The 24,107-nt window shown below is 50.1% G+C and overlaps 2 protein-coding genes across 2 annotated transcripts in view; one reads left to right on the forward strand and one right to left on the reverse strand.

The window, feature by feature from the left end:
- Positions 1 to 3,549, reverse strand: part of CSF3R (colony stimulating factor 3 receptor) — a 353,819-nt gene extending 350,270 nt beyond the window's left edge. The window contains exon 1 of the mRNA XM_084497184.1: positions 3,539 to 3,549. The gene's annotated coding sequence lies outside the window, so the exon portion shown is untranslated. The remainder of the gene's footprint in view (positions 1 to 3,538) is intronic.
- A 7,249-nt stretch (positions 3,550 to 10,798) lies between these two features.
- ZC3H12A (zinc finger CCCH-type containing 12A) lies at positions 10,799 to 21,095 on the forward strand. Its single transcript, XM_084496847.1, has 6 exons — positions 10,799 to 10,951; positions 11,079 to 11,672; positions 16,190 to 16,329; positions 17,119 to 17,353; positions 17,894 to 18,000; positions 18,090 to 21,095. Exons 2-6 carry the CDS (start codon positions 11,122 to 11,124, stop codon positions 19,088 to 19,090), a joined length of 2,034 nt encoding a protein of 677 aa, XP_084352973.1. The 5' UTR covers positions 10,799 to 10,951; positions 11,079 to 11,121; the 3' UTR covers positions 19,091 to 21,095.
- The last annotated feature ends 3,012 nt before the right edge of the window (positions 21,096 to 24,107 follow it).

Genomic DNA, 24,107 nt, shown 5'->3' on the forward strand with positions numbered 1-24,107 from the left:
TTCTTGATTTTCAGTATTCTCGAGCAGCTGCTGAATTGCTATTCAGCTTTACCGAATTTCTTCCACCCACTGCCGTTTTAAAGGTCATTTAATTATTATTACAAAGAATTACAGAAAGATAGAGAATTGTCTAAATGCCTTAAGCTGCAGTGGTTATTAGCAAGGATTTTTTTATTGTCACGTTAAATGGACTGATAGTTTGCAGCCTTGTGCTATGTGGAGCCCGGGGGGGGTCTCAGCACCGATGCTGTGCCACCCACTGCCCATTTGTCGTGGCAGTGCTGGGACTGGCCTGCGGTGGGGATGCTCAGCGTGGTGGGATGCTCATCATGGTGTGAAGCAGGAGGGGATGTCTCCTGCAAACACAGCCACACAGAGGTGTTCCTTTGGGGACTTCAGACCCGGTACCCCACACCTGGACACGTGGCCTTCACAAGAGATAAGCCACTTCGGTGAATCTGAGGTCATTGCTTCTGATTTAGGCTGTACAAGGTGATGCTAGGTGCTGCTGGAAAAATAAAAAGTCTTTTATTTTTCCTGAAATTGCGTTTTTGCCAATTGGAGAGCTAGTGATGTGTAAAAGGGTATCTTCCTTAAACACCGGGAAAGGTCAGCAACAAACTTAAACTGCTCAGGGAGGCAGAAGCAGTGAAAAATAAAATAAAATAAACATGAAATGAAATGAAATATAAAATAAAAATGAAATGAAATAAATAAAATAAAATAAAATAAAATAAAATAAAATAAAATAAAATAAAATAAAATAAAATAAAATAAAATAAAATAAACAAAAGTAAAATCAAATCAGCAGGGTTTAACAACAGGTATGGATGGGGGTGTCAGCCCCACGGGTGGGTGCCAGCCCCTGGGGGTGCCTGGGTCCCGTCTCCCCCGTGAGGGCATTTTCCAGCAGGGGCTGACTCTCACTGCTCTGTCTGAACCCCGGGACTTGCCGGGGGATTGCACCACCCCGCTCAATCCTCTAGGTGGGAGGCTGCGAACACGAATCCAGCCCAGGGAGCCCTCGGGCTCTGCCGGGAGCCCCGCCGGGCGCTGAGCATCCCCCACGGCCTGGAGAAGCTGAAGCTGGGGCTGAATGCTGGGCTTTTTGCTCCCCTTCTACAGCACCGGCTGTCTGCACCCCTGGGTCTCTCTGGGCCGTGGTTTCTGAAAGGAGAGGATGAGGTTTGATGTCATCTTGTTGAGGCTCTTTCTTCATCCTGGCACCGCTGCTCCCTGCTCACATGCTGCCCAACCTCCAGCTCCCCAAAGTGCCTCCGAGTCCTTCTGGGCATCTCCATGGGGCCTCCTGCAGGTGTGTGCTCGCTGTGGGAGCAGCCCGAGGCGTGCAGTGACAGCAGCACCCTGTGTGGAGGCTGCTGGGGCACGATATTGGGCAGCCAGAGCCTTCCCCAAGCAAGAAGCTACAGCAGAGCATCAGGTCTCGATGTTCCTTCATGTTCCTTGATGCTGCACGCGCAGGTTTTTTCCTCCATTTCAACAGCACACCAGCGTGCAGCGTCGCTGCTAAAGCAGACCCGACTGTAAGCCCAAAGTCTCCTGTTTTCGTGAAAATATGTGTTCTACCAAAATGAGTTATCTCTGGTGAGCAGCCAGCTTTTCAGCCTTCACAGAGATGCTGTGCACGGATCAGGAAGGAGGAAGGGAAGGAGGTGCTGCTTGGTCCAGTCTGCAAATAGGCAGGGTGGTAAATGCACACCAGATTTGTCTGTTGTCCTGATAATCAGAAGCCGTTGGTATTTACTGTACAGAGAATTCAGGGCTGGAAATTGAAGGGAATCTTTCTATTTCTGCTCATCAGATTCGGACAGACGGGCCCAGAAATGCAGCAGGCCATTTATCAGATGAGCATGAGGCTGTCAGTAAGCCCCTCTCTGTATTGTCTCAGCCAATTTTCCTTCCACAAAGCTGGAACGAACAAGAAGGAAGTTTGGACGGCAGCTTAAAACCTTGCTCGCTCCTCTAGGCAGAAGACTGAGGAAAATCTAATTGTTAGAAAAGCGGTGATTTGTCTCAAAGAGCAAAACTGGAAGTGCAATCACTTCTCTGCCCTCTTCACTTGCTGTTAGACGTGAATCAGGCGTGTGGGCTGGGAGGACGTTGTAGAAGGTTTGCGAGTTCGTGCGCTGAAATATCCTGACAAACAGACCTCAGATCCCACAGGCTGCCCATGAATATTGTGTCTCTTGGCTCTCCTGGCCCATTCGCTGTTTTGCAATGAGTGCATCACTTCTGTTGTACGCTGTTGTGCAAAAGTGGAAAGACGGGCTGAGGCCTGGCTGGGCTCTCCCGCTGCTGTCTGTCGGTCAGACCGAGGAGCAGAGCAGGATTGGTGCTGGGTGGTGCAGGACCCGGGGGCTGCAGCAGCGTGCTGGGAGCAGGGCTGTGCCAGGGGGCAGCTCCTGGCAGAAATTCCCTGCGGCACAGAGCAGGCAGAGCCCGGGGCTGCTCCACGGTGCTCCTGGTGCAGGGAAATCCCCAGCCAAAGGCAGTGAAAGCACAGCCTTGCCCCACAGAGGCAGACACAAGCTGAACACCAGCACAAGTGCAGGGCCAGGCCAGCCCTGTTTGCACTTCTGCATTGTGCCCGTTGCACAAGGGCTACGAGCTGCACGAAGCGCGGAGCCTTCTCTCCAAAACCAGCTGGCTCCATCCCCGGCCACGCTCGTGGCTGTCCGCCAAACGTTACGAACGAGCTTTGGCACAGCCGGGCGGGCTGATTTAATACCACCTTCTCTGCTTTTTTAGCCCGCGCAGGTAGGAAAGTACCCCCTGGACCCTGCCGGCTGGATCCCCGGGCTGCCAGGCTGACACACACTGAGTCAGATCAGATCGGCGAGCGGAGCGGCTCCTGCCGCCACTGACATCATGGGAGCCGAGGGGAGAGCCGTGCTGGCTGTTTGTCTTTCTGCCCCGGCTGACACACATCCGTCTCGTGGGAGGGCTTTGGGGTAGCCGGCGTGTCCCGCATTGCGCAGGCACCCACCGGCACAGCCCCGATGGCGAAGGCCAGCCCCGTGTCCAGAGCGAGCCGCCGGCCCCGAGCTCTTTGCCAGGAGGAAATGAGAGCTCTGAGAGCTTCCTGAACTGTGCCACGTGCTGCAGCACTGTGCCGGGCAGAGCGGGGTCTCCCCTTACATGCAGCTCTACCGGGAACCTGCGGGCTGTGGGGTGAGGCACAGCCTGTGTCCCAAAGCCTGTGCCAAAATGGTCCCAAAGGAATTCACTCCCTGGGTTTTAGAAGGGAAGGAGACGGAGGTTCGCTTCCCTGGCACTCTGGGTGCACAGAGCCATGTTCACGGATGGGGTGATTCCCAAAAGGACACCCCAAAAGGGTGAGCATCACAGGGAGCCCCCTTACTGCTCCCCCAAACTGGGTGCTGCCGGGTGAGAGCACCTCTCCCTGACTTGGGAGAGCTCCTGCTCTCAGTGCCAGACACACAGCAGCAAACCACGGCGCAGACAGCACGGGCACATGGTGTCCATTTGCTCAGGAAGCGTTTGCCACTTCTGATACGTCTCCGTTCGTCCCTGAGCCATGCCCACAGCTGACTAACAGCTCCCAGCCGTGACACTGCTGCCTCAGCTCCTCGCTGCAACCTGACTCACCCGGAGCCCTCGTGCAGAGGCAGGGCGCGATGCCACCGCGTGCCCGCACACTGGGAGGCACGTGGTGGACACGCAGACACAAGGCTGAGGGCAGGACAGGTCTGCTGCAGGGTCCTGTGCTCTGTTTTTGATCAAGGGCTCTCTGCAAGGAGGTGCAGGAGGGCTCCCTGCACTGCCACCCCTCCTGTGCCGGCGTGCTGCACTCAGTCCCTCACAAAAAATGTGTTTCCCATATGGCTGAGACTCCTCAAGAGGCATTTGCCCTGCTATAGGTATAAATCTTCTGCTCCTCACATGCTCTGGGTGGGCTAAAATATTCAGCGACCGTCTGTTTAAACATCTCACATTGCTTCCATGAAATGTTTGTTCGACATACATTATTCTTTTAGCTCCGAAGTAGTTCATACTCCTGGGCACATCAGAGTACACCAAATCCATGGCTACAGATGCTGCTCCCAAACAAACCTAAGGCAGGGTTGTTTCCAGAGAAGGGGACGTTTCTGGAGAAGGGTGCAGCTGATATTTTCCATCAGAGGGGCAGCGACTGGGAAGGGCTCAGCGAAACGGTAAGTAGCTGCTGTCACAGACACTTGCGTAACCACTCGGTTTTCCCCACCATTATTTATTAGTCGAGTCTGTTGCTTCTCTCCCCTTCTGACTCCACTGTGGTAAACCCGAGGTTACCCAGTAAGTCCAGAGCACTGCTTGAGGAGAGGCTGCTGCCTGAGTGCAAGAGCTCCGGGTATTTCTGTTAGATATATTTTCTGGGACAAGTTGATTGCTGGAAGGAATCACCCAGATAATCAGTCACTGAGGCATCCTGGGCAGGATTTGGCATGGGGATGTGGCTGATTCACTCTCCCAGGCCCAGCTGATGTGGCTGAATCACTCTCCCAGGCCTTTTTGTGCTGCCAGGACAGCCAGCGACAGGGTTTTTGGGGAGCTATCCTGCCCCTGGCGGTGCTGTGCCACTGCCTGGCTGCTGCCTGTCTCCACCTCCTGTGGAAGGCTTTGGGGGACACACTCAGAGCTGCTCAGCCCTCGTGGTCCTTGGTGGGACAGAGCAGGAGGATTCATTTCACAGCTCCCTTGGAGGGCACCTGTCTCAGCATCCTGGCTGCTCAGCCAAAACCCCACACCAGCAGCAGGTGGGACAGACAGGGTGATGGTAAGGCTTCTGCTGCCTCCATCTCCTCAACCTTCAGCAATAACATAGGTTTACAGAGTGAAAAAGACCTCAAAAGGATGGCTCAGTTGCTTGATGGAAGCTCAAGAGAAATAAATGGCCAGGGTGTGCCTGCTCCATCTGTCACTGAGGAAACAAGCCCATCCTCCTCCAACTTAACACCATCATTCACCAAGACCAAAGGTGGAGATCAGGGCTGCCTACTCAGAGCAGTACCTAAGGCCGTGTGTACTCAGGCACACAGGAGTCCTGGTGACAGCCTAATAAATTTCTCCAGTGTGGTCCCTCCGGAGTGGTTTGCTGTGTGTGCTCTCTCCCGGAGCAAGTGTTCATCCCCGTAACAGGTCTGCTCTGCGAGGAGCCCTCGAGCTACGCAGGGTGTAAGTTACCGTACAGAGCGTTTACGGAGAGCTCCTTCTAAGCCAGGAAATAAGTTCAAGAGAGACTATTTCAGAGAAAAACGAGTCTATTTTTTCTGCAGCTGCAAAGGAATCCCACACTCGTGGATGAAGGAAGCAGCGCTGGGAAGACAGCAATACCACAAGCACCGTGGGCATACGGGCTCAAAACGCAAGTTGGCGAGTTCTGCAAATCCGTGTTTAGCTTCTCCTTTCAGTGCCTCACTTTCCTTTTTGCTCAGCAGGCTCGAGGTACCTTTGCCCTTTCGAATCCCTGGGCTGGGAGGCCAGGACTCCTGGCTCGGCTCACATGCACCGGCGTGGAGCTGGGCAGCGGGGAGGGAGCGAGCCTCTGCTGGTGCTGCTGCGGGCTCGATTCCAAGCCAGAGCCATGCGTCAGCTGATGGAGTCGTACTCTGGCAACCAGCTCCCATGCTGCCATCAGAGACGTCTTTATCGAAGCAAGCGAGAGGAGCAGATGGTCTCTCAGTCAGCACCGCCGTAAATGTGAGTGCTCGTGGCTATAAAAGCAAGCTGCTATAAAGAGATGTTGCTAAGCTTTCCTTCCAACATTATTGCTCAGCTTTCCTCACGAGGCACGGTGACCCTCCTCCAAAGAAAGGGCGTAAATCAGCACTTGCTTCCCCCTTTAATTCCTGGGTGTGCTGAGGACTACCTAATAAATTACACTGCTCACTTTAAAAGAAAATCCAGATGCAGCCCTGCCAGCTTCTGAATCCCTACATCACAGGTCACAGGAGGACTCAGTTAAACTGCCTGGTGCTGCTCTCATCACACAGGAGCACGTGTTGATAAACAGGGAGACCAGCCAGCAGGTCACCTGTTTATTTGGGCTTCAGCTACGGTAAACCAAGACCTTTCTGCTCCCGGATCAATGCACTGGCACGAGGAGTCAATGGAGTTTTAGCCCATCAGCACTGACCAGACCTCCTTAGTGAACACCTCCACCTTCAAAGCCAGACCTTGTAGTGCCCATACCTCTGCAGCCAAAGGCACAAACAGTTCACAAGCTCACACAGCGCAGCATTTGCTCTTGCTGTGCTGTCTGCCCTATTTCCTGCTCCACAGGCAAAAGGGATTTAGGACTGCGAAGCTGTGGGGAATGCACAGCTCCCAAGACAGCCAGGCTCTGCCCCTACCCCTCCCAGAGCAGCTGTTGGCTGAGCTCAGGCTCGGAGCAGATACGGATGTGCCTTCCCCTAATTGCTCGGGGCTTGTCTACACAGGATTTTTAAGAAAGTTAACGTGAAGTAACTAATCCAAAGTGGATTAAAGAGCATTAAAATTCTGCATAAAACTCTCATTCAGAATTAAAGTGGCCTTAATTCAGTTTAATTTACTCCCAAATGCTACTAAATAAGGCCATCTAAATTGTCCTTAATTAACATAAGTGTTCCCGTGTAGGCATTTATAAATGAGGTTTAATTAGCCCATTTAAAAAAAGCTAGATCTGAGTGAGTTGTCTTGAGTTTCTGCAGGTAGGCAAGCCAGGTCTGCGGCCACTTTGCTGACGAGGCTCCTGATTGAGGCTAGTTAGCAGTAGTTTTGTAGAGCTGGCATCTCTTCACCAGGAACTGGCACGAGACCAGCTTCCTCCCCACCAGCAGATGATAAAACCCTCGCATTCCACCTATTTTGACTGCATTAAGTGTACGAGTGGGAGATGAAAGGCTTTGCAAGGGGATGAGCTCTTCCTTTAAAATGCAGGACAAGGGAGTGGTAATCCCTAGAAAAATCCCTAGAAAAGTGTGATGTCAGGACTTCCTGGGACTTGTTCACGAGCATGAAATGAGCCAGGAGAAAAGCGGTGCTTTGCATTGAGTCAGCAAGGAACTGAAAGGAGATGGAGGACCGGCAGGGACGGAGCCCATCCCTGGGACAAGGGCTCCTGCTATTTCTGGCTACCCGGCCACTACGGCTGCCTCCAGCTGCTTTTGCCTCTTTTTGGCTTAGCAGAAGCACCGATTCCGAAAAGATAACCCTTCCGCAGCAGGAAACAACACCGCTGGCCACCCGCGATGGCCAGATCTGGCGTGTCGTGTGGTCTCGCATCTGGCTTGGCCTGCCCGCTGCCCTCCCCCCCTGCTCTCTCACAAGTTCCTTGTCAGGAAAGGCCCCGTGCATGCGTGCTCGGGAGGGGATTTCCGCACCGCCTTCCTGCGAACGCGCATCTCCAGCAACGGGCCCGAGCCACCGGCACAGCCCGACTCAACCCGATTCAACCCGAAATCGCAGCTGGTGGTGCTGAAGGGACTGCCCTCTCCCCGCACAGGCCTACCCTCGACAGAAAGGGGGTGATGCAGACACGAGGCTGCTGGCTCAGCGCTCTGCCTCCTGCTCAGCACCGCTGCCCAAAGCCTCCAGCCCCCCTGGGTAAGCCTCCAGCCCCTCTGGGACCGGGCTGAGTGTCCCAGCACTCCGTCCAGCCCCGCCAGCCGAGCAGAAAGAAAGCTGAAGTGATGTCAGAGCGATGAGGACCTGACCTTTTGGGACAGGCTGGGGCACAGCTCAGCATCGCGGGTTGTGCAAGACCACTTCCCTAAAACACGGTGGTGTTGGTTGGCCTCTGGACAGGGAAGCAGGGCGTGCAAGACAGAATGCACTTCAGCAAAACGCTGTTGGAGGTACGCAGGTCCCTTTATGAAATTCACAGCATGGTTATTAGCGTGTCTCTGGCAGACTCGGTGCTTCAGGCTCCTCCGAATGTGCCTCCCTTCGCTTCTCTTGGACAAGTTCTCTGTTGTGCAACTCCTCCGGCATTCCCCAGCCTGGGACAAGTCGCTGCTCAAAAACTGATGTTTGTGGGCCGCTGCTATCATCGTTGGCTGCAAGGTATTGTTCACAAGGCAGTGACTTCACTGAGGTCCTGCTGGATGTTACACCCCGAAGTGAACAGAGAAGCTTGTCTGGAGAAAGCAAGACAAGCAAGTTTCTGGAAATGACACGCTGAAAGGCAGTAAAGCAGAACCTTACAGCATGAGGTCTGGGGGACGGGGAAGGAGAGACGTGACTGCCCCTGCTGTGGCATTGCTGAAGAAGCTGCAGGCTTGTTTGCACAAGGAGTTTAACTGTAGTTCCTGCTCCTCCATGTTGTGGAGCGGAGTGGGTCATTGTATTTCAACACCACTTTTAAAAGAGGCAGCTTTTGCTTTGGGACTGAGAAGCTGCACGAGCCTTTCTGACAAGAAGCTAGAGAGGAGGCAGCATTGCAGGACAGCTGTTCCTGCTGCTCACTCCACTCAGAGGAGTCTTTGTGCTCTTTTGTGAAGAAACAAACTCTTAAATTATACATGACAATGAAGGGCTTCTGTCCATCAGTGATTCCATCGGTGGCTTTGGTCTGCAAATCTTCGTGTCCTCAGAAGCTGCAGCTTCCCCAAGAGTCTTTGCAATGCCAACTGCAGTAAACTTTCTCTTCAAAGCAATTTGCAAATGTGAAAAAAAAATCAAAAGTAACCACCGAGAGTGCTGGGGTGTGGCCAGTGTATGAACCCTTTTGACTTTTAGGGTGGAGAAGCCAACATACCCTCTCCCTATCCTGGCTTCCCTTTCAATGAAAAAAGGCAGCATGCGGCTGCTGTCACTGCTTTGCATAAATCAAAAGATCCAGCTTTGTGGATCTTGCGTGGGGGTATTTCCTATAAAAAGCACATCTGTGGCCATACTTTTTGGTGCAATAGACTTTAGCCTGGAAGCAAAAGCACACAAACAAATGCTAAATTCATGCTGACTGGAGTAGATTCCAAGGGAAAGAAGAGTTGGGAAAGCACCTACTTAAGTACTGACTAAGGATATTATCTCTGATCTGAATCTAGCCCGTGTGTGTGTGTTACTGTTGAGTACACAGTGCGGTTTCAGACATGGCCAGAGACAAGAAAAAATGATTGTTTCAGGGTAACCACAAGGAAGATGAATGCAAATGTATTCCTGTAACTGGGAGAGTTCCCTTGCTCTTAAGTTGGGCTCCGGCACATGGCCTCAGGGAAGCAAATTTGCAACTACCTTCATTAAATTGTTTAGGAATGATTAATCAGAAGTCGGAGTTGTACAATTTTTGCACGTTGTGAAATGGTGGTTCAATTCCTGCAGTTAGGTACGGCCTGTAAGAGTGGCTGTCACCACTAGTCAGGGGCTAGGTGCTGCCTGTTGCTAGGTGCTTCCTGCCCGCTCTTATCTCCTCCAAAAGCTGGGGTTGATAAATCTCCACTGGCTGAGTCACCGCTACCTGCATCACGCAGGGATCAAAGCAGCAGCTCAACGTGACAAACCCACGTCTGTCAGCCCTGCCAGCTGCAGGGCGCACACCCTGCGTGTGGCGTGTGTGGGCATCCTACGGATGGACACCACTGACCAAGGCCGGCCACCATGGCAGGAGCTGCTGCCACCAACCCTGACCGCCTCGGCAGCGTCTGTCCGTCGGGTGACGGCAGTGTCAATATGTGCTGTGCCCACGCACCAGCTGCTGGAAGCTCATAAAGAACACACAAATACATCGAGTACCCTCGCTGATATGCCTGAAGCACGTGGCTGCACATTCACGCATTCGTTTCGTACAAAGCTGGCCACCGCCCGGGCTTAGCTCAAACACCGGTTTTGCGTTTTCAGTAATACCCTAGGTGAGTTTGCACTTGAAAATGTACAACCTAGCGTTCCCTGCCCTCTGTCCCGTTTCTCTCCCTTTCCAGTTTCAGCCTGTGGGCTTCCTGTGCTTTCCTACGGACTGAAGTGCACCCAGGCTCGGAGTGACGTTTTCCTGACGGCCAGATCAAAGACTGCTCTTTGCCATGGTGAGGATCAGCCAGCTTGATCCTGTCTGATGCCCTGTGCAGGTCAGGAGCCATACGCTTGCTCAGCAGGCACTGAGCACAGGTTTCGAGCTCTGGGACTCAATCACCACTTGATATCCACCTCTAAACCTGCAGCTATACCTCACCTGCGCTGGTGGGAGGAAGGAGGAAAGAGCCAAGGCTGGGGTCCTTCTGCAGCACACCTTTTAATGGTTTTCACCTCAGGACAGCAGCAGCCAAGGACAAGCTGGAAAGCCATCTGAGAAACTAGCTGCTCTACCACATCGACCTCTTTGATGCAGGGTTTTACCCCCGTGTGCTAAGCCGGGGTTTTGCCGGGTCTCCTGCTCCACTCGCAACCCCGAATCAGCCAGGTGAAAGTGCAGCAGATCGCGAAATCGAGAGTAAAGGCAAGCAGCAGACCAGGAAGCAGATGAATGAATTTCCCTAACGAGCGCACTTGTCGGGGCAAATCTGCCTTTATTGCAACACGATTTGCATAAAAACCAGGTGTTTGCAGGAAAAAAAAAAAAAAAAAAAAAGGAGCTGGCTCTACATCCAGCGGGGCTCATCCCGCGAGGGGGCTGGAAGGGGACCAAAGGGCCCAGAAAGGGGCCGGGGTGAGGCGGTGGGGACGGGGCCGGGCCCGGCCTCCCCACAACGAGGATCGGCGAGGCCCCGGGGGAGGCCGCAAGCCCCGGGCCGGGCCCTGCCCCGCCGCCTCCCGGCCTCTCCCCGGGGCCGAGGCCGGGCGGGGCTCGGGGCGGACCGGGAAGCGGCCTCCGCTCCGCCCCGGCCCGTTCTGCCCTTCCGCCTTGGCGCAGCTCTCCCGGGGCCCCGGTATAAAGCAGGAGGCAGCGGCGGCGGCCGCCGCCCGGCTCCGCTCCGGCCTTATGGAGACGCTGCGGGGGCCCGAGGGGGGGAGGACGGTAAGGGGGGAGAAGAAGAAGGGGCCGGGGAGGGTTTTGGGGTGGAAGCACGGGGTGTGTGGGGGGGAAGAGGCCGAGGTGAGGCCCTCCGGGATCCACTAACGCCGCCGTTGTTTTTGTCCCGCAGGTCCCGGGGCTGAGCGGAGGCCGGGAGGCAGCTGAGGGCGAGCATGAGCATGGCCAGCGCCTCGTCCCTGCTGGGCTGCCCCGGCTGGCGTGAGGCCTTCCCGGGGGGCAGGCAGCAGGGCTCGAAGCTGGACGAGACGATGAGCTCCAGAGAGCCGTGTGAGAGCGGCTACCTCAGCCTGGGCCTCCCGCTGCCCACCCGGGCTGGGAGCCGTGAGGAAGGAGGCCAGCCGGCCATGCTGGGCGCTGAGCCTCCCGAGGCGGCGGGGAGCCCCACGCAGGAGCCCCCCGACAGCCTGGAGATGCAGCTGAAGGTGGACTTCTTCCGCAAGCTGGGTTACTCCTCTGAGGAGATCTACGTTGTCCTCCAGAAGCTCGGCCTCAATGCCGACACCAACACCGTCCTCGGGGAGCTGGTGAAGCATGGCCCGGCTGAGCGGGACCCTACGGAGGCCCCGCAGGAGACCAAGGAGGCTCCTCTGGTTCCTCGGGGAGGAGCTGCCAACAAGACCCCTGCGCCCGTGCCGCCTCTGGAGGAGAAGGAGAGCGATAACCTGAAGCCCATTGTCATTGATGGAAGCAATGTGGCCATGAGGTGTGTTTGGGGTTTTGGAGTGGGGACAGTAGTGGGTACAAATCGATGCTGCTTGTCCTCAATGCAGTCCTAAAGGGACCCTGTAAGGTGGTGATTTTCTGTGACCCTCTAGGTGTGAGGTGTGCTAAGATCTATGAGCTTGGAGTCCAAAAAAACTCAGGGTTTTTCACAAAAACTACAACTGGATGTTTTGGTGGTGGCTGGTAATATTTTCCGAGGTACCTCACTAGCGTGTGTAGCTCTCTCTGGAGGATGAATGTCATGTTTGCAGATGGAGTCTGTCCTGCTGGCCTCTGCCAGCACTTAACAGTGGTCAAAGGGTGCCCGTTCTGACAACAGATGTTACCTCATGGGGAAACAGAAGCTTCCTTCTGCATTCTAGCTGCTGAGAATAACTGGAGATACGTTGTCCTCTTACCTAATGGCTTTATATAAGTTTCTCTAGCAGGAAGTTGCTCAATAAATAAGTACAGGTTAATTAGAGAAGGCTTTGTAATATGGAGCCGTCTCCTGCACTGAAGGCTAGTCTCCAAATTGGCAGACTCGTATTTTCATTGAATTTCAATACAGTAGAGAGAATTCAGGAGTCTGCAAAGGGACAGTCTAGCAAAAAATGTCTGGAATGGGCAATTCTGCTGCTTCTGACACTGACATCAGGGCAGTGCTGTGACTCATCCATAGTGTCCCGGGCATTCTGGTGTTGGTAGAGAGGTTCTGTCAGACACCACAACCAAAGAAGGCCTATGGAGCCCCCTGGGTTGGAGCAGTAATTCCAGGACACAACCCTAATATTTATGGAGCACCTAGAGTCCTTGTGCTGGTTATTTATTGTTTTGTCCATGTTGATATTCCTTTCACCTTGGCTTTTGGTTCTCCATCAGTGAGAGTTACTTGCCACCACCCCAGCTCCTGATGTTGAACTTTCCCTCAGTACACAGTTTACTTTTTGTACCAGATTTAAGTTGTATTCTGCAGTTAAAGCAAGTTTCTTCACTGTTTTAGTTTTATAGGTCTTGTAATGTATGTTCGTGTGCACGTGCATGCTTATTAAAATGGGTGCACAGAGCTGTTGTGTACACCAGAGATGCTTGTAAGGTGAAAGTGCTGAATGGAGACTTGATTGCAGGTGTGGTTTTCCCTAAGCCTGTCAGCCATGGCTGACAGTTCTCAAAATAGAACTGCAAAAAGATAGGAGACGGTCGGTGTGAGCAGCTGACAGATCCTCTGAGTCCCCGTGTGTCCTGCTGACAGTAGATTGGGGCCAGGGAGTGAAACGTTTGACTTTGGAGCCTTCAGGAAAGTACTGACCTCAGCAGCTGCGTGGTCAGTTGAGAAAAATGGCCTGTTGAGAGATGTGGGCTGATAAGTACAATTCTTGTGGTGATGTTTACCTTGGTTAAGTAGTTTGGCTGCAACATCAGAAATGGTTTCATTTATTGAGCGAGGAGGCTCTTACCCATGAGAGTTACCCCATAAAGCGCAGGAGAGATTACAGCAAATGTGACTCAGGGCAGGCCGGGCGGTAATACCAGCGGCGATAGGACAGTTTGACATGAGAAACGTAGTCTGGCTTTTTTAAGCAATTTGCTAGAAGGGGAATTCCATTCTGAAACTTCCTGTATTGATGGTGTGTGATGTTCCCTGCTGATTCATTTGCAGTGTGTACAGCGGCCTCCCTGAACAGCTCTTGACAAACATATGCAAATCATAGTGGAAATTAGCTTTTACTTCCTTCTAAGGGAATTTTTTCTTGGCTGCTGCCAAATCAGATCAGCCCAATTAGCTACCTTCTGTAGGCTCTGGAGCAGTAGCAGGGACTCAAGAAACAAGAAATAAGCAGAGATTTTTTTTTTCTATAAGACTAAGTTAACTGTCTGATTATAATAAAAACAATCTGATACTGGAACAGTTCTAGATAATCAGGCTTCTGATTGTTAATGTCAGCCTTTCTGTAACTTGGGATTCTTAAAGAGACACTGAACACTTTTCATTAGGTGTCAGTTCTGTTGTTAAATGTCTAGCTCTTCTCAAATAATTCTTTTGGTAAAACTCTTCAATTTTCTTAATAGCTTCAGAGAAGGGTGAAGACAGGAGAAGGAAAAGTACAGTTTTTCTAATGGCACAGCTGTACTAGCAGTAACAGCACTTAGAAATACCTCTGGGATGTAAGCTGCCAGTAATCTATAAGGAAGTTTGTCCCTGAAGAAGGCCTCTTGCTGGGTTTTGGAAGTAGAGCATGCAGTGTTGGTTGGGTTTGGCTTCTCAAGCCCTCTAGAAAACAAACTGCTGGCTTTGGTTGCTGTAGAGGTGGGTGGGGGAAAACACTAAACTTATTCACCTAGGAAGTGGCCTTTTGCATATGCAAAACAAATCTGGGTTCTATTTAAGAAGCCTTGTGCATTTGCTTAAATATAATACAGCACAATGTGATGACAGTTGGGAAATAATATATTAGATCCATAATTCCTTTGTCTCAGAAGCCAAGAAGCAACAGTGTGTGTTCCTAGGCTGGGAGACACTTGCATGTTTTAATGGATAAGGGTAAGAGCCCTCTTATTAATAGGGTAAGAGCCCTCTTATCCAAATGCACAGTGCTGTTTGTTTAGTGTCTTTTGTTTCCATTCCCTTTGATACCTACTGGTCTGAAGTATTTTTCATGATGACATAAGAGGTTTGACATTTCAGAAAGTGAGGGAGTTTAAATGCAAATTTGTCAGCAGACGAGTACAGGTGAAACACCTTTGAAAGCTAGTGATGTTGATGCATTCTTGAAAGCTGGGCATGAGTGGAGCTCAGGGTTAGTACTGTGTTGTATGGGGTAGGAACTACTGCTGATGTCCCCTGTGGTCTTTTCCTCTCTGGCGTTGTTTGAAGATGCTTCAGCCCTTTCACATAGCTGTGCTTCAGCTTTTCTTTTACACTTCCTTGGTTTCATTTGTGCTCTTTAGAGGTAAGTGTAGCCTGCTGGCTGTTAAATCTCCACATTTGGAGGCAGTATCTTCTCTGATTATAGGACACTTTCTCTTCTGTAAGCTTGCATATGCTGTGCTTGACTCTGCTACATGATGCTATTTTAACTTTTCCCCTAGTACTTATGTTCATCTTTCCCTCTCTTTCCCCTTCTGCACTTGAAACACTTCCCTTGAGGCTCTCTGTGTGCATTCAGACAATATCTGATTGTAGTGTGCTTGCTGCTTTGCTCTACACACTGCACTGGGCAGTCGTGGAGGTGGTGGACATCTAACAGCATGTGCTTGTCTAGGATTTACAGCATTCTGCGCTGATTCTGCCATGCCCCAGAGCTATGGGCCCTGTTTGTAATGCATCTTTGACTACTGGAATTCTGTACAAACATCCAGAGGCATAACGAAGCATCTGTCCTGTTTAATACTATGCAAGAAATTTCACTTACAGAAGTGAAGGCTTATGAACAGTTGTCACCAATACCCCGAACTTGTTATTACATCTTGTGTTGCACAGGAGCCCTGCTGCTGCTGGCTCCCCAGCTGCTCACACAGGTGGCCACTGAGATCAGGCAGTGTCACCTTCCACACAAGGCTGACATCTGCTCACTGGCAGGATAAATGGTGTTGGGATCTGAAACTTCATTCAAGTGTAGATAGAATTAGATTTGAGGAAGGAGTAGTGCCTAGATAGGGAAAATCTTACTGAACTATGAGACCAGTTATCTTCAGTACAACACATGTCAGCATTGTCCCAAAATGCAGCCTCTCAGGTCCCCAGAATGACAAATCAGGCTTTAACACAGAAATATTGAAAGGCTGCCAGAACCATTATCAACAGGAGAGCTGATAACACTGTAAATGCTGGCACTCACAGAACAGGACTGGTAGTTTCCTCTTAGAAGTTCTGGAAACTTACTGATATGAACGAATAATGAAGCAGCAGTTTTTATATTGGTAGCTAGTTTCTGATGCTGTTGTCAAACTTTGTTCCTTAGCTGCCAAGTGCTGTTAATGACATTTGGCACTGATTGCGTTAAGGGAAGCATTGCTGCTTCATGCAAATAGGGTGTTTATAGCTGACTCTTTGGGCCATAATATAATGAAGCATCTTGCCTTGGTGCTGATGTCCTTGAGGTGCAGAATAACGTAAGCAAAGCACCTTGTGAAGGTGCAGTTTACCATGGCAGAGGTTAGCCACTGGCAGTAGCTAGCAGAAAAGGACAAAGGAAGTTCAAGATCACACTGCTCAGGGCTAAAAATAAAGATCTAGAGTCTAGATTTAAAGCAAAAGGCTCTGCTTCAAAGAAGCAATTACTGCTGCTTTGTCTCTCCCACTGAGGATTTGGGTATTTATTCACATACTGAGGTGCTAAAAGCAACTGTGAAAGTGAAGATTTTGGTGCTGCTATTTGAGATGAGCAACAAATACTGATTCTGCTATTCCAACACTCACTTAAGGTTGTCTGAATTGCTGGATCCATTTGTTTAGTGTTTCCTGACTAACCTCTACATAACTGAATATTGAAATCCTCATTTTTTTCTTTAATGCAGCCATGGGAATAAAGAAGTGTTCTCCTGCAGAGGTATCCTGCTGGCTGTGCAGTGGTTTTGGGACAGGGGCCACAAGGATATCACAGTCTTTGTGCCGTCTTGGAGGAAGGAGCAGCCACGACCAGATGTACTTATAACAGGTGTGGAAATATGAAAACCAAAAGCAGCTTTTCAGGCTTACTGCTCTGTTGCTTAATGAGCTAACAAAGTTCTGGCTAGTTAATAATTAACTTATGAATGGAAGATCTGAGTAGCAGGAGATCCAATAAGCAGTGCTGACCAGCGAGATTTGAAGTCATTAAATTCTCCCCTAAGCAAGTTCTTGCTTGGATCAGTTGGAATAATTCAGAGAACAAAGAATGTAATACTACTCTGCTTAACTTCTTTCATAATTATTGAATTATTCTCCTTTCAAGGACACACCTTCATGCTATATATTTGACTAACATGTTTGACACGACAGTGTAGACTGTACAGTCTACAGGCAAAAAGGAAAACCTTGACAGTGTGGTCATAATTTCTCCAAATTGAGGAAGTTTACTCTGAACTTCCAAACAGCAGAGATTTGAGTGGATGTACTCAAAAGGAACTTACGCATGTGGTGTGGCACTATAAAAGATACTAGCCTGCCAATCTTAAATGCAAATCACTGCTTCACTGTATGCAATGGGTTATGTGGATGGGACTCGCTGTATTCCAGTGGCCTCTAGTTCCTGAGTGTTCTCAGGTGCCACATAGGCACTGGGGCTGGGAATCCACCTCTGACAAACCTAACAGCTGGTATGGAAACAGAGGTGAGAGTACAGGCTGGGTTGCAGAGATTAAACTAATTTTCATGTATTTTGTAATTTATTATGTTTTTTATCTGTGGGAGGGCCTTTGGGCTGTGCACGTTTGTGTAAGTGTGTTCACAGTTGTGTTTGTTCTAGACCAGTACATTCTCCGTGACCTTGAAAAGAAGAAAATTCTGGTCTTCACTCCTTCCAGGCGGGTTGGAGGCAAGCGTATTGTCTGTTATGACGATCGGTTCATTGTGAAACTGGCACACGAGTCTGATGGCATTGTGGTTTCCAACGATACTTATCGGGACCTGCAGAATGAGCGTCCTGATTGGAAGAAATTCATCGAGGAGCGTCTGCTGATGTATTCCTTTGTTAATGACAAGTATGTTCCCAATCTTCCTTTGCTTTAAAAATGTGAGCATGCAACTTGTTTTTATGAAGCAATAGCAAGTGAGACATGAAAAGGGCAAAATGGGGTTGCAGGATGAAAACAACAGTCCCACAGAGATGTTTTTGTAGGAGGAGTGACAGGAAGAACTCCTACCCAGCTGTGGTGAGGTACAAAGGTGTGAAGAATTGGAGAAGTCTTCAGAGCTGTTTGTGGTTTGCAGCTAGGAGCTGTGCTCTAGAGGACTTCCTGGGAAAGCTCTAGGGCTTGATTTCCTCACAGCACAATCATTAACAGGCCCAGCTACAAATACTGCTTCTGGTCAGCAGCAGAGCACAAAGCCTCTTCTGTGAAGAGAAGTGCTTCTTGCCAGTGGTTAGCAAGTGACTACTAGAGTTGTCTGTGCAGTGAAATGAGAGATTTTCTTAGGTTTCACACAGCTCTTAATATCCAGTGAAATAGGAGACTTCTACAAGAACAGAAATCTTGACCCTGGAAAGTGAACTGCTCCTGACTGAGATCTATTTTTCCTAGGTTTATGCCTCCAGATGATCCCCTAGGACGACATGGCCCCAGCCTGGATAACTTTCTGAGAAAGAAACCTGTGGTGCCAGAACACAAGAAGCAGCAGTGCCCTTATGGTAAGACCTGCCTTCTAAACATAAAGACCAGTGTCTGTACAAGTATAATTTGTGCAGCTGTCATTCCATGCTATGCCTTTTCCTTGCAGGGAAGAAATGCACTTATGGAATTAAGTGCAAATTCTACCACCCTGAAAGGATCAATCAGCCCCAGCGCTCGTTAGCTGATGAACTCCGAGCCAATGCAAGGCTGTCTCCTACCAGAAGTACCAGTGCTGTCAAGGAGGAGAAAAAGGGCAAAAGAAGTTCCCAGGCAGAGAGTGATAAAAGCTCTTTGCAGAAGGTCTCTGCAGAGAGGAAAAGCCTGACCCATAAAACAAAGCCCAGCGATGTTCCGCTTCAGGTCAAAGGCTGTGTGTCAGGCACTGCTCCTCCTACCAGTGGGAGCCATAGGTCCTCTGAAAGGTACCAGCACCCTCACATGGACTCTCTGCCTTATATCTCTCAGGAGCATCTTGACTCGGGCATTGGGTCTCTGGAGAACCAAATGTCTGACATGTGGCCTTACAGATCTACCAGTCACTGTGATCACTCCCATGCTGAGCAGGTGGCAGTCTGCACCTGCGGTAGGCAGAGATCTGTCTACCCACACTCTTCCAGCTTAGAGCAGAATGGTCTGGTCCCTTACAAGCATGGTTCCCATAAGTCTTCTGCCTCTGGTGCTAGCTTCTTGCAGTATAACCCTGAGATACCTCACTCAGGGCCACCTCACTCTTTCTCAGGCTATGGAGTACCTGTACACCCACCTAATGCAGGGCAGTACAGCCTGCCCAACGAGTACAACGCCCCTCCCTCTCATTCTCGTGAGTACTGGTCTGAACCATACCAGATGCCTCCTCCTCAGGTGAGATCCACCACTGTGCAAGATCCCCGGTCTGTGCAGAGAGCCCCGGGGCCATCATATGGGGACTCGTGCCAGTGGGTGTCCGACCAGTTTGTAGAGGAGAGGGCCAACGTGCACGTCAAGCTGTGTGGCATATTTCACCCCCATTTAGTCGATGCTGTGATGAGCCGGTTCCCTCTGCTTTTGGATCCCCAAAGGCTAGCTGCAGAGATACTAACATACAAGTCTCAGAATCCAGGTATATGAGGCAGATGCCAAGGGCAGCTGGCATGCCAAGCTTGCAGGGCAGTGTTTGTACTCTGTAGCTGCCATAGATGCCTTTTGAGGGCTCCTCCTTGTTCCTTGGGAGTCCTAGGCTCCAGCTGGAGGCTGGATACCAGATGTGGTATGCTCCCAGTGATTTCTGGTGCAGTCATGACAGTGTGTCCCTTAAAGGTGTGGGAGCAGTCTGTGGTCCTGCCCTCCCCAGATGATGCTGAAGAGAATCTGGATGCTGGGCAGGAGGAGAGGCTGCTGTTTCGGAGCAGGGTTTTTTCCCCTGGGGGTTACATGGTGAGTCAGGTACACCCTAAATTCCTGCAGTTCAGAACTGAGCATGGCCTTAACTCCTCCCAGCAGCTCAAGCTTTGAGATGGCTCAGTGTGATCAGGCATGCAGAGGGAGGACTTTGGGGGGCCTGTGAAAGATAAGGGGGTACTGATCTATGCAGAGGAGTGAGGCTTTATGTGAAAACCAAAATGCATTGTCAAGGCTGTTCCTAGCCCTTTACTGAGCATCTTTACTAAATTGTACTATGCACATCTGTGGAAAATGCTGGGTTATAAATCTAGTATGAAGCTAGGTTATAAATCTAGTATGAAGCTAGGGTTAGCTGACTTTAATTTGGTTTTATTGGTGCAATTCTTTAATACTTTCCATACCCCTCCCACTTAAGCTTACCTCCCTGAGACAAGGTAATTCCATGGTCTGTACCACAAGTGCTCAGCAAGCTGCTCAGCTCCCAGAAATAAGAGGAGCCAGGAATATAATCCTTCCTTTCTCAGGATGAAACACCTGACACTGCTCCAAAGCTGCATGTGAGTTGTGTTTGGCATTTGCTGGAAAAGGCATTAGTCAAAACGTGTGGCTGACCACGCTGTTGATGCTGCTCTAAAACATTGGCCCTGCCTGGTATCCCGTCTTTGGCTTTCTCTGTGTAACACTGACAAAGAGGATTTATGATACTGTGCCTTTTGTCTTGAGACAGCAATAGTTTTGAGCATTCAGTAAAACAGCTGTAGTCACCTCTGGACTGCTGCCAATACTGTTCCTGAGGATTCCTTAATATTCTCTGTAAAGCTGTTGCTTCATCTTCCTTCTCACTGTTTTCCTGCCCCCTTAAGCTTTGTCCAACTATAACAACATCCAGAAATGTAGAATGAGACTTACTTGGTAAGACTGTTCCCCTTTCGTTCCCTGTTACTCTGTAAGGTGTTTTTTTTTTACTGTAGATACTGTAACAGATTTTAAATATGCAAAAACAATTGCTGTAGTAATTGGTTCTGGTCCTGGAATTTCATTGTGCTTAGAGTGCAAAGAGGTTTCTTGTGCTGCAGGCCAGAAGCAGTTGATTTGTTGATACACATTGTATCTGTGTTTCGTTTTGTTTTTTTAATATGTCCATCTTGTGGTTAAACCAAGGTCGTTGAGTGGCAAATTATGAAGGGGAGAGTGGAATACAGCTATTGCTGAAAACTCCTGAGGAATGGTTTTGTCTATTACTGTTCTTCCCTCTGTCTAAGGAGTGATCTACCCAAACTGGCACCATGTGCCATAAAAACCACAGGGACACAGAAACCTGTATACCTGGTTAATTATGATACATTACAAATTAGTAATGTTTCATGTTAGTAAGCAAAATGCTTCTTAATTTTAAGTAACCTGATACTTTGCATATTTGTAAATTACAGGAAAAATGGTTTTTAATGTTATTGTCAGCAACTTGCTGCTTGATGCTGGTTTTAATTAGTACTACTCTCGACTCAGCCATTGTGTTACTTGGCATAGTGTTTCTGTTTTTCTGGCAGAATGCTGATATATGCTTCTCTTGCAATCAGAAGACTAACAATTTATACTCAAACGCTGACATTTTACTGAACTTTCTGTATCCTTACGCAGTATATAGTGTATGTACTGAATGGAGGCAGCCGTGTGAAAGCCATGGCAAAGTAAGAACTTGTGTTATATAAATAAAAACTGCTGAGTTGAATTATTTGGACTCCAGTGGCTTTTTGGAAGACCAACATGTAGCTCACTTTCCAGGGAAGTCAGAAGATCTCCTGCCTCCCTGGGGATGCTCTGGCAGGCTCAGATCTCCACACACAGTTGAACAGCAGCAGCAGTCTGGCTGGATGTTGACAGGCTTAATTGATGCAGTATGATAGGTTAAAAAAATGGTTCCAAATTGCTCTAGTAGCTAATAGCATGTCCAATTAGTTGTTTACTATCTGGCATTGCTAAAGTCCACCCACGGCTCAGGGGACACACTGAAATTAAGGTGTGATGAGACAGCAACGCCGTGGTATGTGACTCTGACTTGGCAGTATGAGAAGTGCAGTGTTGGGTATCTCGGGTGATAACACATGGTACACTCCTGATTACTACGGAGGGAAGTGTGGGCTGTGGATCAATGTTAGTTAATCCAAAATTTAGTGGTTCTAAAGTACAGAAACAAATGCATGTTCTCTCTGGTTATGCAGCACATCTGTGCCAGATGTGAGCGTGATGGTGTGCTCATCGTAACATGTCAAGACTTTGCTCTAAAGCTTTGTTATGAGCTGGGAAGGAAAAGCAATAAGAACATAAGTGCTTGCATTTCAGAAGATGAATCTTCCCCTCCCACCTGCTATATTGTAGTACAGCATGTTCTTATCTGACTTGGCAAATCATTTTATGGTCCTTATTCAAATTTGTGCTCTTAATTTAATACAGGGCAATGACTATTTCTAGTTAATAAAAACAAGGAGAGCAGGTGCTCCTGGGAATATTGTTCTGCTTCAGAAAACAAATCTGAAGTCTGAGCCTCATTATCTGAAAGGTCGTTATCTGTTGCAGAGGAGTCCTTGGAAGGGTGTTGCGTGTGAAGTAAGCCTGCGTGGCTCCCTGTGCGTGTGAAGGGCCGTGGTGAGGGGGAATTAAGTGATGGGTCACATTGGAGCAGACCTTTTAACCGGGTGAAGACTTCTCTTTTGCAGTGGGGTTTGTATCTGCTGTGAGCTGCTGGGTATAAGGTTGAGGTGTTTGGTTAAACCTTCTTGCCCCTAAACTACTTCCTCTCTAGAGGCGTTACTGGCAGTGATGTTTTTTGTAACCCAGAATGAAATCTGTACAGCTGAAAAATGTTACAGGATTTCAGGGCTGGGTCTTCCTGTAAAAATCCTAGTAAATGTTAGCTCTTCAGGATGTGTACGTGCGGGGGGAAATTCTTGGTTTTTATTTGTTAAACTGGAACTGATACAACTAAAAGGATCTTTACAGAAACAGTTCCACTGCTGTAACCAGGAAGGGAAGAGCTGGTGCAGACTTGGGGTTAGCTGTGATGTTAGCAGCTCATTTCCATTGCAGAGGTCGTCCTGGTGGCGTAGGGACTGACCCTCCCAGATCTCTCCACAACACAAATCTGATCAAACCCATGCCCACAAACCACTGCTGTGTGTGTTGCGATGCCACCTGGAAAACCCAGCTGAAATCCAGCTACTGTTCCTCCAAATTCTCTCGTGAGGCTCCTGCGTAGGTGACCCTGCCCCTGCTTGAGTGGAAGTACAGCTTCTGCTCCACGTGCCTGTGGTTATGTTCACTGTGGTGCTGAGATGGTCATGAATCATGGGGAACGCTGGTCAGAGTTGTCACTGGTGGGTCTTTGGGTATTTTTTCTCCTTGCACAATCGTCCGCGTCAGGTTACAGACGCCTGCCTACCTGCGCAGGGGGTGGCTGGCCCTCGGCTCCGCTGTTATTGTGGAATTGCAAAGACATCCTGTGGCTCACCGCTTCCTGGCCTGAAATAGGTTAAATCTTCTCATCAGCTTACTGATCTCTCACTCGCAGGTAAGGTCACACACAGGCACCCTGCTTGAAAGTTTGCTGTACTCGGGCAGGGCCAACCAGAGGGGTCGGGGTAGGAAAATTCTGTTGTGAAAGTGAGGAGGCTGAGCTGGGGGTGCTTGCAAAGAGGAGTTCACCGATATGCTCTGGGGGTAGAGAAGGGGAGCTGCCATCTCTTTGCCTTCCCTGTTATGAGGTAAAAAGGTTGTTGAATATCGAAGTCAAAGCTTTGTTTCCACTGTGTGATGAAAGGAAGGGGAAGAGCCCTTGTTTTGGAAGTCGGTGCTGCAGGATAACTCAACTTTCCCTTTCTTCTTTAGATTATTAAAAAAAAAAAAAAAGAGCTGTGCTGTGGCAAAGGTCAGGGCAGAGACTGCTGCATTCCTGCCTTGATTCCTGCCTTGCCTTCCCACGTGTGGGGGACCCAGCGTGGTCTCGGGGGCTCTGCTCTCCTCGCCCCTGCACCAGCTGCCCTGGGCCCTTCTTGCTGAACTTCCCCCTGAACCCGCCTGGCTCCCTCCCACCGGGGGATTTCCAGGATGTGGCTGTCTCAGCTCTTAACATTTGAAGGCGTCTTCAGAAGCAAGGAATCTGACCCAAGACTCCAGCCTGGGCCGTGGGAAAGGGGCTGCACCCTCGTGTGTGATGATGCTGCCCGTCCGGGGCAGGCGGTGTCACACGGAAGCATTTAGAGCACCAGAGCAGAGGGGGAAAGCGAGGCAGGAAGCAACCCCCAGCCCTGCAGCAACCAGCTGGGGAGGGTCTGGGTGCTGCGAGAGGGAAGGGAAGCAAGGCTGGGAGGCTGCTGGGTGCTGGGGGTGCTGCCTGTGCAGGTACCTGCCAGGGCTCACCCCTCCGGCTGCGCATTTCTCACCGCGCCTTGGGGTCTGAGCCCTGAACATCCCTGCGCTCCTTAAGGCCAGGGTTTGCAAGTGAAAATATTCCCCTTGGGGAGTTGCATCAGGGCAGCAGGAGCACTTTCTCTCTCCTTTCTCCATCCCAGCTGCTCCTGGAGCAAACTGCCCGGAGCAGGGGGCAGAGCTCAGCCCCTGGCTGCAGCAGCGGCCAACAAGGAGCGAGAAGCAGCCCCGTGGAGCAGCCCCGTGCTCCCCCCCGGCTGCCTCCCCCGCTCCCCTGAAGGCCCACATTGCACAAGTGCTTTGGAGTAAATTCAGCATCTGG

This window comes from Aythya ferina, assembly GCF_964211825.1.
Source record: "Aythya ferina genome assembly, chromosome: 24".
NCBI lineage: Eukaryota > Metazoa > Chordata > Aves > Anseriformes > Anatidae > Aythya > Aythya ferina.

What these genes read in the sequence shown, in the direction of transcription:
- ZC3H12A (XM_084496847.1), top strand. Translation starts at nt 11,122, where the DNA reads ATGAGCATGGCCAGCGCCTCGTCCCTGCTGGGCTGCCCCGGCTGGCGT. An exon ending in ACCAGATGTACTTATAACAG is followed by an intron (nt 16,330 to 17,118) that starts GTGTGGAAATAT and finishes TGTTTGTTCTAG; the next exon opens with ACCAGTACATTCTCCGTGAC. An exon ending in GAAGCAGCAGTGCCCTTATG is followed by an intron (nt 18,001 to 18,089) that starts GTAAGACCTGCC and finishes TTTTCCTTGCAG; the next exon opens with GGAAGAAATGCACTTATGGA.